Source organism: Telmatherina bonti (assembly GCF_933228915.1).
Source record: "Telmatherina bonti genome assembly, chromosome: 23".
NCBI lineage: Eukaryota > Metazoa > Chordata > Actinopteri > Atheriniformes > Telmatherinidae > Telmatherina > Telmatherina bonti.
In genome coordinates, this window is record NC_136632.1 from 813,096 (window position 1) to 828,830 (window position 15,735).

At 45.0% G+C, this 15,735-nt stretch overlaps 1 protein-coding gene across 1 annotated transcript in view; it reads left to right on the forward strand.

The window, feature by feature from the left end:
* Nucleotides 1–3,124: 3,124 nt before the first annotated feature.
* tmem178bb (transmembrane protein 178Bb) overlaps nt 3,125–15,735 on the forward strand; it is a gene marked incomplete at both ends in the record, with an annotated part of 102,298 nt that continues 89,687 nt past the window's right edge. The window contains one exon of the mRNA XM_079263313.1: nt 3,125–3,548. Within this exon, the coding sequence (XP_079119439.1) occupies nt 3,125–3,548 (424 nt within the window). The remainder of the gene's footprint in view (nt 3,549–15,735) is intronic.

The window sequence follows — 15,735 nt, forward strand, 5'->3', positions numbered from 1 at the left end:
AAATATGGCCCATTGATATCATGGAGAACTAAAAGACAACCTACAGTCGCATTGTCAACCTGTGAGGCTGATTATATGGCATTGGCTGCAACTATGCAAGAGTGCCTTTACCTAAAACAGCTTTTCAATTCAACTTCATATAGCGTCAAATTACGGCAATGCCATCTCAAGACGCTTTACATACAAAAAAAACCAAAACAAAACAAAAAAAAACACAAAACAATGAAAGCCAATTCAGAATAGCCTATATAAGTGTGGCAAGACGAGTGAGGTATATCGACTCTTGTCGTTTGCGACAACGCCACCTTGGGAATTTTATCCAAGGAATTATTTAACAGAAGGCACACAAGTTTGTTTACTAAAAATATGAGACTTGTTCCAAGTTTAAGAAGATTTATTTAACAATTACCATAACTAAAATGGAGCACCAATTAAAAACTTGCAGGCAAGGCTGTGGAGAAAGGGGGGTTAAAACCAAGGGGACATCTCAAACTAAAAATCACCCCACACACAAACTCACCATCATGCACAAGCACACAGTGCCACCCCAACCGCAAGGTGCAGACAACACACAAAAGGAGATGTCACTACCCGGTGAACCCGACCGCTACCATCAGCTCTCGTCTGCTGTAAAGAAACAAAAGTTCCACAATTACTCACACTGAGAACAGCGAACTAAAAAAAGCCTCCCTCAGTGGTGAGTTAATTAAAAAGAAAAAAAAAAAGATTAAAATGTTCTAAAATAAAAAGGACAACACAACACATTAACAGAGTCAGCTTCCACACAAAAAAGGTAAAGCTAGGAGGGGTCGTCCTCAATACTGGACAGCGCAGACCAGTCAATTTCCTCCACGCAGGCCTCAGCATGCACATTCCTCTCGATTCCGTCCAAAGTATAAAAAAACAGAGGCAAAGCAGCAGCCGTGTTCCAGCGGCCCACTTCACGAGCCACAGCCCAGGAACTTGCTTGTTAGGCTTCTGTCAGCCAGGCCTTCTGTCCCTGTGGTGCATGGAACAGGTCAGCCATACAGAGTAATACTAAAATATATACTCTAGTAATTACCGATCAGACATCTTCCTAGTCACCCAGAGAGCGGAGCAAAAAGCTTGATGCTTTTTCCCACGGTGAAAAGACCTAATAATACACCCATTTAATAATCGCTCAGACCTGATTATCAATAGGGAAGCTCATGTAGAGCTTCATGTCTGCATCCATGTTCTCAGAAAAATAAAATTCTATGTGGAAAACAGAAATGTCAAGAAATGTCCAAATGCAACAGACCTGTCCACCGTGTGGACACACCTGCAGAGTTCTGGGACAGACAAGCAGGAGATTGTTACTGCAGAGAACTGAATGAGTTTCTCAATAAAAAGAAAACATGTAATGTTCTACTCTGTGTTTGTTGTTTGTTCTGGATGTTTACATAAATGTGAGGTTATTGTTCGAGGTTCTGCCACCTTATTGTGCTCTGGATTCTGATGTTCCATCCTGCTTTTGTTGGTTGTGATTGGCTGAACTCAGGGGTCCAAAGTCTTTCCTTGAGGGCTGCTGTTCTGCAGGGTTTCCATGTATGCCTGCTCCAACACACCTGACTTCCATTTAATAGAATCCAACAGCCAATGACTGATTAGTTTGGTCAGGTGTGTTGGAGCAGGGATACATGGAAAACCTGCAGGACTGTGGCCCTGGAGGACCAGAGCTGGACACCCCTGGCCCAACTTCCTCAGCTTAGTTTAATATTTTGGTTCATTGTTATCTGACTGTCTAATGAGACATTTGTTGTGTTATTTTTTCTCATTTTAATGTATCTATGATGCTTATATTCCGTTTCCCCCCTGAGGGATGGCCACCGTATTGTGGTCAGGGGGGTTGGTGCCTCAGTGACCCTCAGAGCCGTACCAGCGGGAGTTTTAGTTTCTGGTGGGACGCCAAGCTGGGCGGGTTTTTGTGCATTGGTTTGGTGACATGTGGACCCATAACTGCCAGTAGCTGGGAGAGTCGCCGGCTTACCTGTGATCCTGAAGTGAAAGAAGTGGGAGAAAAATTAAATGAATGTATTCTGTCATGGCTATAGTTCTGTCCTCTGGCAACAAAAAATTGGATTATTTGGGTTAATTTATTCAATTTTTTACAAGATCCTCAAATTCCTGTATGCTATATCTCAATAAGACCACAGATGGCTAGCGACTAGTTACCCAGGTACTAGTGATCGATCTTTAATCGGTCTTGACTCTGTAGAATGTCTAATGCTAAATTTAAACATTCTCAATAACAAAATCTGTCATTTTAATCACTAATACTGCATATTTAAAAGTAATTACTCACCATCGACTTAACAGTACATTCATATTAATGTTACAATGTGTAAAATGAATCACAGAAAATACATTATAGTTTACCTTTAAAAGTTGTCGTTATTTACGCTGAATTTATTCACAGTAATACTGTGCATTTACTACGGCTTGAAATTTACAGGGGTTTTTTTGTAGTTTCTTTTACGTCCTTGATTTATTTTGCTGATTTTTTAAAAATTGGTTTTCTGCATGCGAGCACGTGCTTCGCGCCTCTGCACGCAGCCTGCTGCTGATTGGTCCGTGGCCAGGCCTGACGTGGAGCAGCTGCCGCCATCCCGTCCTGCTCTGCTGGGCTGCAGTCTGCTCGGCTGTGCGCGCACACACCAGGTAGGCTACATTTCCTCCTCCTTCATGTTGAGCAGAGCCCTCATGCACCGAAATGTTTCATTTTCCATCTAAGCTTGCTTTAAATCCGGATATTCCAGCAGATTCTGGTTTTCCTTTTTGTGTGTAAAATGTCTGCAGCAGGCAGCTGCTGCCTGGTGTCTGCTGATGTGTGTTGTTGGTGTCGCCCTGCAGACAGATAGATGCTGAGATGAGATAGCGTCCTCTGTGTCTCCGCCGAGCTGCTGCACCACAGACCTGCCACTTTGCAAACACCTGACTACAGGCATTTGCGGCTTTTCCGGGACATCTGGGCTGTTTTTGCATTGGACGGTTTCCTGGATGACAGCCTGGACGTCCTCCAGAGATGATGTGAGCTGAACGGGGAGCCGCAGAGGAGCTGTCCGTCTCTCGACGTGCTGATGAGGCTGTGACAGGAGCCAGAATGGCCGCCGGGAAGTTACTGCTCTACGCCGGGCTGTCTTTGTCTCTCTGCGCCCTGGCCATGCTGGCCGTGGCGATGTGCTCCGACCACTGGTACGAGACCGACGCCAGGCGGTACAAGGAGCGGTGCCGGAGCTTCTCCAGCCGCCGCAAGGACCCGGGCTTCATCTACATCCCCAACAACAGCCTGCCGCTGCGGGCCGGCCGCAGCAGCCCGCCCCGCGGGGAGGAGAAGCCGCTGCCGGGCCGGGACCGGCCGCTGCTGGGTCAGAACCGGCCGCTGCTGGGCCGGAACCGGCGGCAGCTGTTCGCCATGAGCGCCGCGGATGAATGCAGCAGGCAGTACAACTCCAGCAACATGGGGCTGTGGAGGAAATGCCACCGGCTGGGCTTCGAGCAGGAGATAGAAGATCTGCTTCGGAAAGGTAAGCAAAGTTCCTGCTGGATGAAATGTTCTGATGGGGACATTGTCCAAAGGGCGAACAAGGGCATCGAGCTTTTCCTGCGCGCACGCGAACGTCATTGTGTCTGAGTGGTGTGTGCTTCCCAGACGGTGTGTGTGTGTGTGTGTGTGTGTGTGTGTGTGTTCTCTGCAGAGATAATGAGGAGTGTGTGATGTAAGTCTGAACCTGCTGCTGGGAGACGTGACATAATCATTTCAGGATGGTTGGCACTCAGGTGTGTGTGTGTGTGTGTGTGTGTGTGTGTGTGTGTAGATGGTGTCGACATCAGGCCAGAGGACAGTGAAGACTTCTTTTGGGACTTGACTGAAAAGTTTTTCACGGCAGCCCATGTTTTCATGTCGTCATGTGACCCAGCTGAGATCCCGGTCCTTGGGGGGGGGGGGGGTTGGATTGGCTCAAAGTTGTCTCCTTTCCAGACACAGTACACTCAAGTCCAACTACCATCTGTTTAAAACCACATCCATCATACCATCCACAGCAGTCCAGTTTACTATGTCTGTGTTCAAAGAAACCAGTTTAAAAATCATGTCTATGATACTTCTACTACTAGTATTACTACTAATACTACTAGTATTACTACTACTACTACTACTACTGGTATTACTCCTACTACTAGAATTACTACTACTATTACTGATAGTATTACTGCTACTAATACTACTACTAGTATTACTACTACTACTACTAGTAGTACTACTACTACTAATATTACTAGTATTACTAATACTAATACCATCCACACCAGTCCAGTTTACAATGTCTGTGTTCAAAGAAACCAGTTTAAAAATCATGTCTATGATACTTCTACTACTAGTATTACTACAACTACTATTAGGATTACTACTACTACTACTACTACTACTGGTATTACTCCTACTACTAGAATTACTACTACTAATACTGATAGTATTACTGCTACTAATACTACTACTAGTATTACTACTACTACTACTAGTAGTACTACTACTACTAATATTACTAGTATTACTAATACTAATACCATCCACACCAGTCCAGTTTACAATGTCTGTGTTCAAAGAAACCAGTTTAAAAATCATGTCTATGATACTTCTACTACTAGTATTACTACAACTACTATTAGGATTACTACTACTACTACTACTACTACTGGTATTACTCCTACTACTAGAATTACTACTACTAATACTACTAGTATTACTACTACTAATACTACTACTAGTATTACTACAACTACTACTAGCATTACTACTACTAATACTGATAGTATTACTGCTACTAATACTAATACTAGTATTACTACTACTATTAATACTACTACTACTAGTATTACTACAACTACTACTACTAGTACTACTACTAGTAGTAGTATTACTACTACTACTAGTATTACTACTACTACTAAAATTACTACAACTACTACTACTAGTATTACTACTACTAATACTACTAGTATTACTACTACTACTACTACTACTAGTATTACTACTACTACTACTACTACTAGTATTACTACTACTACTAGAATTACTACAACTACTACTACTAGTATTACTGCTACTAATACTACTACTAGTGTTACTACTACTACTAGAATTACTACAACTACTACTACTAGTATTACTACTACTAATACTACTAGTATTACTACTACTAATACTACTACTAGTGTTACTACTACTACTACTACTAGTATTACTACAACTACTACTACTAGTACTACTACTACTAGTAGTATTACTACTACTACTAGTATTACTACTACTACTAAAATTACTACAACTACTACTACTAGTATTACTACTACTAATACTACTATTAGTGTTACTACTACTAGTATTCCTACTACTACTAATACTACTACTACTAGTATTACTACTACTACTACTACTACTACTAGTACTAATACTACTAGTATTACTACTACCAATACTACTACTAGTGTTACTACTACTACTACTACTACTAGTATTACTACTACTAATACTAATAGTATTACTGCTACTAATACTACTACTAGTATTACTACAACTACTACTAGCATTACTACTACTAATACTGATAGTATTACTGCTACTAATACTAATACTAGTATTACTACTACTACTAATACTACTACTACTAGTATTACTACAACTACTACTACTAGTACTACTACTAGTAGTAGTATTACTACTACTACTAGTATTACTACTACTACTAAAATTACTACAACTACTACTACTAGTATTACTACTACTAATACTACTAGTATTACTACTACTACTACTACTACTAGTATTACTACTACTACTAGAATTACTACAACTACTACTACTAGTATTACTGCTACTAATACTACTACTAGTGTTACTACTACTACTAGAATTACTACAACTACTACTACTAGTATTACTACTACTAATACTACTAGTATTACTACTACTAATACTACTACTAGTGTTACTACTACTACTACTACTAGTATTACTACAACTACTACTACTAGTACTACTACTACTAGTAGTATTACTACTACTACTAGTATTACTACTACTAATACTACTAGTATTACTGCTACTAATACTACTACTAGTATTTCTACTACTACTACTACTACTACTACTAGTATTACTACAACTACTACTAGTAGTACTACTACTACTAATATCACTATTATTACTAATACTAATACCATCCACACCAGTCCAGTTTACAATGTCTGTGTTCAAAGAAACCAGTTTAAAAATCATGTCTATGGTACTTCTACTACTAGTATTACTACAACTACTATTAGGATTACTACTACTACTACTACTACTACTGGTATTACTCCTACTACTAGAATTACTACTACTAATACTACTAGTATTACTACTACTAATACTACTACTAGTATTACTACAACTACTACTAGCATTACTACTACTAATACTGATAGTATTACTGCTACTAATACTAATACTAGTATTACTACTACTACTAATACTACTACTACTAGTATTACTACAACTACTACTACTAGTACTACTACTAGTAGTAGTATTACTACTACTACTAAAATTACTACAACTACTACTACTAGTATTACTACTACTAATACTACTAGTATTACTACTACTACTACTACTACTAGTATTACTACTACTACTAGAATTACTACAACTACTACTACTAGTATTACTGCTACTAATACTACTACTAGTGTTACTACTACTACTACTAGTATTACTACTACTAATACTACTAGTATTACTACTACTAATACTACTACTAGTGTTACTACTACTACTACTACTACTAGTATTACTACAACTACTACTACTAGTACTACTACTACTAGTATTACTACTACTACTAAAATTACTACAACTACTACTACTAGTATTACTACTACTAATACTACTATTAGTGTTACTACTACTACTACTACTACTACTACTAGTATTACTACTACTACTACTACTAGTATTACTGCTACTAATACTACTACTATTATTACTACTACTACTAATACTAGTATTACTGCTACTACTACTAATACTACTACTAGTATTACTACTACTACTAATACTACTACTAGTATTTCTACTACTACTAATACTAGTATTACTACTACTACTACTACTACTACTAGTATTACTACTACTACTACTACTAGTATTAATGCTACTAATACTACTACTAGTATTACTACTACTACTACTAATACTACTACTAGTGTTACTACTACTACTACTAATACTACTACTAGTATTACTACTACTACTACTACTAGTATTACTACTACTACTAATACTAGTATTACTACTACTAATACTACTACTAGTATTACTACTACTACTACTACTACTACTACTAGTATTACTACTACTACTACTAGTATTACTACTACTACTAATACTAGTATTACTACTACTACTACTACTACTAGTATTACTACTACTACTACTAGTATTAATGCTACTAATACTACTACTAGTATTACTACTACTACTACTAATACTACTACTAGTATTACTACTACTACTACTACTAGTATTACTACTACTACTAATACTAGTATTACTGCTACTACTACTAATACTACTACTAGTATTACTACTACTACTACTAATACTACTACTAGTGTTACTACTACTACTACTAATACTACTACTAGTATTACTACTACTACTACTACTAGTATTACTACTACTACTAATACTAGTATTACTACTACTAATACTACTACTAGTATTACTACTACTAATACTACTACTACTACTAGTATTACTACTACTACTACTAGTATTACTACTACTACTACTAGTATTACTACTACTACTAATACTAGTATTACTACTACTACTACTACTACTAGTATTACTACTACTACTACTACTAGTAATAATGCTACTAATACTACTACTAGTATTACTACTACTACTACTAATACTACTACTAGTATTACTACTACTACTACTACTAGTATTACTACTACTACTACTACTAGTATTAATGCTACTAATACTACTACTAGTATTACTACTACTACTACTACTAGTATTAATGCTACTAATACTACTACTAGTATTACTACTACTACTAATACTAGTATTACTGCTACTACTACTAATACTACTACTAGTATTACTACTACTACTACTACTAGTATTACTACTACTACTACTACTAGTATTAATGCTACTAATACTACTACTAGTATTACTACTACTACTACTAATACTACTACTAGTGTCCAGACAAACAGGAGCAGAACTCTGATCCAGGATCCTGCTGAGAAACATGAACCAATGAATGAATTTCTGTATGGAGAGTAAAGAAAGGAGCCCAGTGCATCATGGGACGTCTCCCATCAGCGTCGGCCTGTAGCATCAGCACTTATATATATATATATATATATATATATATATATATATATATATATATATATATATATATATATATATATATATATATATATATATATACACTACTCACAAAAAGTTCGGGATATTTGGCTTTCATGTGAAATTTATGGAAAATGCAATATGTTGATGCTACAGTGATATAATATCATAAAAGTAAGACATTTAAGTAGAAGGATGCACTACTGATTTCCTCATCTCAAAAAATTCATTCAACACAAAAGGTAACAACAATGGTAGTTACACCACAACAAAAAATGTGAACGTCTCAATATCTGGTCATGTGCCCTTGAGCATCAATTACAGCTTGACAACGACGTCTCATGCTGTTCACAAGGCAACTTATTGCCTGCTGAGGCATGGCATCCCACTCTTCTTGAAGGCCAGCCCTCAGGTCATTGAGGTTCTGGGGTGCAGGGTCTCGAGCCTCTACACGGCGGCTCAGCTGATCCCACAGGTTTTCAATGGGATTCAGGTCTGGAGAGAGTGCAGGCCGTTCCATTTGAGGTACACCAGTCTCCAACAGCCGTTCCCTGATGATGCGGCCTCGATGAGCAGGAGCATTGTCGTCCATGAAGATGAAATTAGGCCTGTGCTGTTCATGTAGGCTGAGGGGTCATGCGCCTGCAGGCACAGCTGGCATTTTACAGACACATGGTTGTGAGCTGATGCTTCCGCTTGGGGTTAATCTGTATTGACAGTGACGTGAAGCAGTTTGCTTGTTGTGGTCCTGAACAGCAACATGCCAAACATCTGAGAAGGAAAGCAGATCTGAGGCTCCAGAGGAAAAGGAACGGTCTTGCTGTGGAAGCTGTTCTGTCTGCAGTCTGCTGGACAACATGGTGCTGGGCCATAATCTACTCCCACGTCCAACCTAATGGCTTCTGTGCTCACGTTGTGAAGGCTGTTTCCTACCCAAACTGGAAACCAAGTTCTCTAAACCCAACTGGGAGTGTTGGGTTGGTCTGATTCTGAGGCTAAATGATGGAAAATGAATGTATGAACAGATAAAGCAGCATAAAGAGCAACCAGAAGTTTGTAGAAATAACACACAGATCAACAGTGACCAAGCCTTCTCTCTCTCTCTCACACACACACACACACACACACACACACACACACACACACACACTGTCTCCGTGTTTCCACACGTCTTCCTGCTACTATCTACCTGCTGTCCTCACTGCTGCACCTCCACCTCAGCTGCATCCCAAACGTCTTCTTGGCTTTATTCCAGCCATAGAGGATCATTATTTTCCTGCTTTTCTCATCACTTGTTGATCTTTGGCTGCTCCTGATTGGACGTTACTGTCAGTTTAAGCTCTCTGATTGGTGGAAAGTCTGACAGGAAGTGTCTTCATCATCATGTCCAGGTGGAAATAGAGGTCTCTTAGCAACATGGTAGTGATGGTGATGAAGATGTGATAAATAATGGTGGATTTACCATCTAGAGTCTCTGAATAAACACTACATGTTGTGTGTGGATTGTAAAGAAATGCTGGAAAACCTCCGTAGACCATCTGGAGGGTCACATGACCAGCACCACTGCTGGTCCTAATGACAGTGATGATGAAAGAAGTGATGTTTCTGGTCGAGATCTGCTGGAGTTTTAAGGGTCAATGATTGGCAGCAATGAACAGAACCAGGATGTTGTTCATTATTTCAAACAAAACAATATGTTGATTTTCATCAGAATTACACCATAAAGTCCAGCCAGCTTCCACCAAGTGGAGTTAGGGTTAGTACGAGGTCTGTTGCCATCATCCTGGAACATCCAGCCGCCTGTTGGCCCGACTCCTCTGCAGCAGAAACTCTGGCGACTCTGATCTGATTGCCGTGTCCTGAGTCTGAGCTTTACACGGAACACAGACATGGTTTTACATGTGTCTGTTATACAGAAACCTTCTTCAGAGGTTGTAAAATCTAATCCATGATTAGTACAATAAAGGACATAAATGGGTTGACCTGATTCTGCTCTGCTCGACCAGGACACTTACTCATCCCGAAGTCAGTCTGACTCCTGTTACCAGAGGCAGAGCAGATCAGGGGAAAGAAGAGGAGGAGGGGGCACCACATGCTTCATTTCCCCGCTGTCAGCAGGGTTGGATGAGCTCATGCTGCCTCCCACAAACCAGCCACAGCAGCGCAGAAACACACATCATAACTGATGCCTGTGAAGTCTGAGTGTCCTGCAGCTGCATGCTCTGTTTCCTCCTTCACCTGCTTGTTACTCCCTTACCAGGAAGCCAGACCAAGGTATGCAGAACGCAACACGTCGAGCCGAGAAGCAGCAGAAGACCCCCCAGGTTCCCTCCTGCCAGTAGGAACAGCAAACCGAGGCTACAGTTCACACACTGACCAGGACTGCTCTGATGAGTCTCCAGTTCAGTTCTACATGGTAGGATCAGAGTCTGCTGGAAACACGCCCTCAGTGCCCCCATGAAGATGGGTATTTGGGTGTCCTAGTCCTGCAGCGCTTGTGGACTTGTGAAACAAATCACAATGAGTCGTTGTTTTCAGTTTTCAGACTGGAAAAGTGAAGATGGGTGAAGCAACGTCTGAAACACTGGCTGTCTCTGACTTCACTGATTGCAGAGAAAAAGATCATTCCAGCCTTAAATGCTACTTTTTATGAACTCTTTTTACACCCCCCACCAGAAACTGAGACCGACTTCCTCTTGGTGAATGTTTTTTTTTATGAATTATGATTTTAACACGTGTGGTCTGTGGGTGTGACACACAGCACATCATTGGTTTAAATGCCGGCTAACTCCACGTCATCTCCATGGAGACAGTGTGTTCTGAGCATGTGACCATCAGGTTGGTGGCATGAAGGAGGGACCAGCATGCCGATATGACTCCTCCTGCACCTGGGATTACAAGTTCATCTGCAGAACATGGTTTTTGTGGCCTGTTGGGTCTTTGAATCCGATTAAAACTCAAATCTTGTAAATCCAGAGATCAGAGATGCGAAATATGTCGTTTAAGAAAACAGACGCTCCTCCAGCTGTATGCTTGTTGCTAACACATGGACCTTGTCCTCTCCATCAGTCCCAGCAGCCTGAAGAAGCTGCTCTGTCTCACACAGCACTGCCTCGGGTTTTATCTGCGTTATCAATTCATCTGATTTGTCTTGAAGTCAGGATTTTCTGGATGATGTCATCAGCCTCTCTAAAGGTTCTGTGGGAATTTTGCTGCACTCTTCTTTCTAAAAATCTTCACGTTTGTTGAGGTTTGTTGTTCTCTGAAGGTCCTGCAGCAGCATCTCAGACTCAGCATGAGGTCTGGACCCTGGACCACATCGACACAACCCCCTCCAGACGGTCTGGTTCCTGCAGACAGGATGAGGTCTGGACTCTGGACCACATCGACACAACCCCCTCCAGACGGTCTGGTTCCTGCAGCCAGGATGAGGTCTGGACCCTGGACCACATCGACACAACCCCCTCCAGACGGTCTGGTTCCTGCAGACAGGATGAGGTCTGGACCCTGGACCACATCGACACAACCCCCTCCAGACGGTCTGGTTCCTGCAGACAGGATGAGGTCTGGACCCTGGACCACATCGACACAACCCCCTCCAGACGGTCTGGTTCCTGCAGACAGGATGAGGTCTGGATTCTGGACCACATCGACACAACCCCCTCCAGACGGTCTGGTTCCTGCAGACAGGATGAGGTCTGGACTCTGGACCACATCGACACAACCCCCTCCAGACGGTCTGGTTCCTGCAGACAGGATGAGGTCTGGACCCTGGACCACATCGACACAACCCCCTCCAGACGGTCTGGTTCCTGCAGACAGGATGAGGTCTGGACCCTGGACCACATCGACACAACCCCCTCCAGACGGTCTGGTTCCTGCAGACAGGATGAGGTCTGGACCCTGGACCACATCGACACAACCCCCTCCAGACGGTCTGGTTCCTGCAGACAGGATGAGGTCTGGACTCTGGACCACATCGACACAACCCCCTCCAGACGGTCTGGTTCCTGCAGACAGGATGAGGTCTGGACTCTGGACCACATCGACACAACCCCCTCCAGACAGTCTGGTTCCTGCAGACAGGATGAGGTCTGGACTCTGGACCACATCGACACAACCCCCTCCAGACAGTCTGGTTCCTGCAGACAGGATGAGGTCTGGACCCTGGACCACATCGACACAACCCCCTCCAGACGGTCTGATTCCTGCAGACAGGATGAGGTCTGGACTCTGGACCACATCGACACAACCCCCTCCAGACGGTCTGTTTCCTGCAGACAGGATGAGGTCTGGACCCTGGACCACATCGACACAACCCCCTCCAGACGGTCTGATTCCTGCAGACAGGATGAGGTCTGGACTCTGGACCACATCGACACAACCCCCTCCAGACAGTCTGGTTCCTGCAGACAGGATGAGGTCTGGACCCTGGACCACATCGACACAACCCCCTCCAGACGGTCTGATTCCTGCAGACAGGATGAGGTCTGGACTCTGGACCACATCGACACAACCCCCTCCAGACGGTCTGGTTCCTGCAGACAGGATGAGGTCTGGACCCTGGACCACATCGACACAACCCCCTCCAGACGGTCTGGTTCCTGCAGACAGGATGAGGTCTGGACTCTGGACCACATCGACACAACCCCCTCCAGACGGTCTGGTTCCTGCAGACAGGATGAGGTCTGGACTCTGGACCACATCGACACAACCCCCTCCAGACGGTCTGGTTCCTGCAGCCAGGATGAGGTCTGGACCCTGGACCACATCGACACAACCCCCTCCAGACGGTCTGGTTCCTGCAGACAGGATGAGGTCTGGACTCTGGACCACATCGACACAACCCCCTCCAGACGGTCTGGTTCCTGCAGACAGGATGAGGTCTGGACTCTGGACCACATCGACACAACCCCCTCCAGACGGTCTGGTTCCTGCAGACAGGATGAGGTCTGGACTCTGGACCACATCGACACAACCCCCTCCAGACGGTCTGGTTCCTGCAGCCAGGATGAGGTCTGGACTCTGGACCACATCGACACAACCCCCTCCAGACGGTCTGGTTCCTGCAGACAGGATGAGGTCTGGACCCTGGACCACATCGACACAACCCCCTCCAGACGGTCTGGTTCCTGCAGACAGGATGAGGTCTGGACCCTGGACCACATCGACACAACCCCCTCCAGACGGTCTGGTTCCTGCAGCCAGGATGAGGTCTGGACCCTGGACCACATCGACACAACCCCCTCCAGACGGTCTGTTTCCTGCAGACAGGATGAGGTCTGGACCCTGGACCACATCGACACAACCCCCTCCAGACGGTCTGGTTCCTGCAGACAGGATGAGGTCTGGACCCTGGACCACATCGACACAACCCCCTCCAGACGGTCTGATTCCTGCAGACAGGATGAGGTCTGGACTCTGGACCACATCGACACAACCCCCTCCAGACGGTCTGGTTCCTGCAGACAGGATGAGGTCTGGACCCTGGACCACATCGACACAACCCCCTCCAGACGGTCTGGTTCCTGCAGACAGGATGAGGTCTGGACTCTGGACCACATCGACACAACCCCCTCCAGACGGTCTGGTTCCTGCAGACAGGATGAGGTCTGGACTCTGGACCACATCGACACAACCCCCTCCAGACGGTCTGGTTCCTGCAGCCAGGATGAGGTCTGGACCCTGGACCACATCGACACAACCCCCTCCAGACGGTCTGGTTCCTGCAGACAGGATGAGGTCTGGACTCTGGACCACATCGACACAACCCCCTCCAGACGGTCTGGTTCCTGCAGACAGGATGAGGTCTGGACCCTGGACCACATCGACACAACCCCCTCCAGACGGTCTGGTTCCTGCAGCCAGGATGAGGTCTGGACTCTGGACCACATCGACACAACCCCCTCCAGACAGTCTGGTTCCTGCAGCCAGGATGAGGTCTGGACCCTGGACCACATCGACACAACCCCCTCCAGACGGTCTGGTTCCTGCAGCCAGGATGAGGTCTGGACTCTGGACCACATCGACACAACCCCCTCCAGACGGTCTGGTTCCTGCAGACAGGATGAGGTCTGGACCCTGGACCACATCGACACAACCCCCTCCAGACGGTCTGGTTCCTGCAGCCAGGATGAGGTCTGGACTCTGGACCACATCGACACAACCCCCTCCAGACGGTCTGGTTCCTGCAGACAGGATGAGGTCTGGACTCTGGACCACATCGACACAACCCCCTCCAGACGGTCTGGTTCCTGCAGACAGGATGAGGTCTGGACTCTGGACCACATCGACACAACCCCCTCCAGACAGTCTGATTCCTGCAGACAGGATGAGGTCTGGACCCTGGACCACATCGACACAACCCCCTCCAGACGGTCTGGTTCCTGCAGCCAGGATGAGGTCTGGACTCTGGACCACATCGACACACCCCCCTCCAGACAGTCTGGTTCCTGCAGACAGGATGAGGTCTGGACTCTGGACCACATCGACACAACCCCCTCCAGACGGTCTGGTTCCTGCAGACAGGATGAGGTCTGGACCCTGGACCACATCGACACAACCCCCTCCAGACGGTCTGGTTCCTGCAGACAGGATGAGGTCTGGACTCTGGACCACATCGACACAACCCCCTCCAGACGGTCTGGTTCCTGCAGACAGGATGAGGTCTGGACTCTGGACCACATCGACACAACCCCCTCCAGACAGTCTGGTTCCTGCAGACAGGATGAGGTCTGGACCCTGGACCACATCGACACAACCCCCTCCAGACAGTCTGGTTCCTGCAGACAGGATGAGGTCTGGACCCTGGACCACATCGACACAACCCCCTCCAGACGGTCTGATTCCTGCAGACAGGATGAGGTCTGGACTCTGGACCACATCGACACACCCCCCTCCAGACGGTCTGGTTCCTGCAGCCAGGATGAGGTCTGGACCCTGGACCACATCGACACACCCCCCTCCAGACGGTCTGGTTCCTGCAGACAGGATGAGGTCTGGACTCTGGACCACATCGACACAACCCCCTCCAGACGGTCTGGTTCCTGCAGACAGGATGAGGTCTGGACTCTGGACCACATCGACACAACCCCCTCCAGACAGTCTGGTTCCTGCAGACAGGATGAGGTCTGGACCCTGGACCACATCGACACAACCCCCTCCAGACGGTCTGATTCCTGCAGACAGGATGAGGTCTGGACCCTGGACCACATCGACACAACCCCCTCCAGACGGTCTGATTCCTGCAGACAGGATGAGGTCTGGACCCTGGACCACATCGACACAACCCCCTCCAG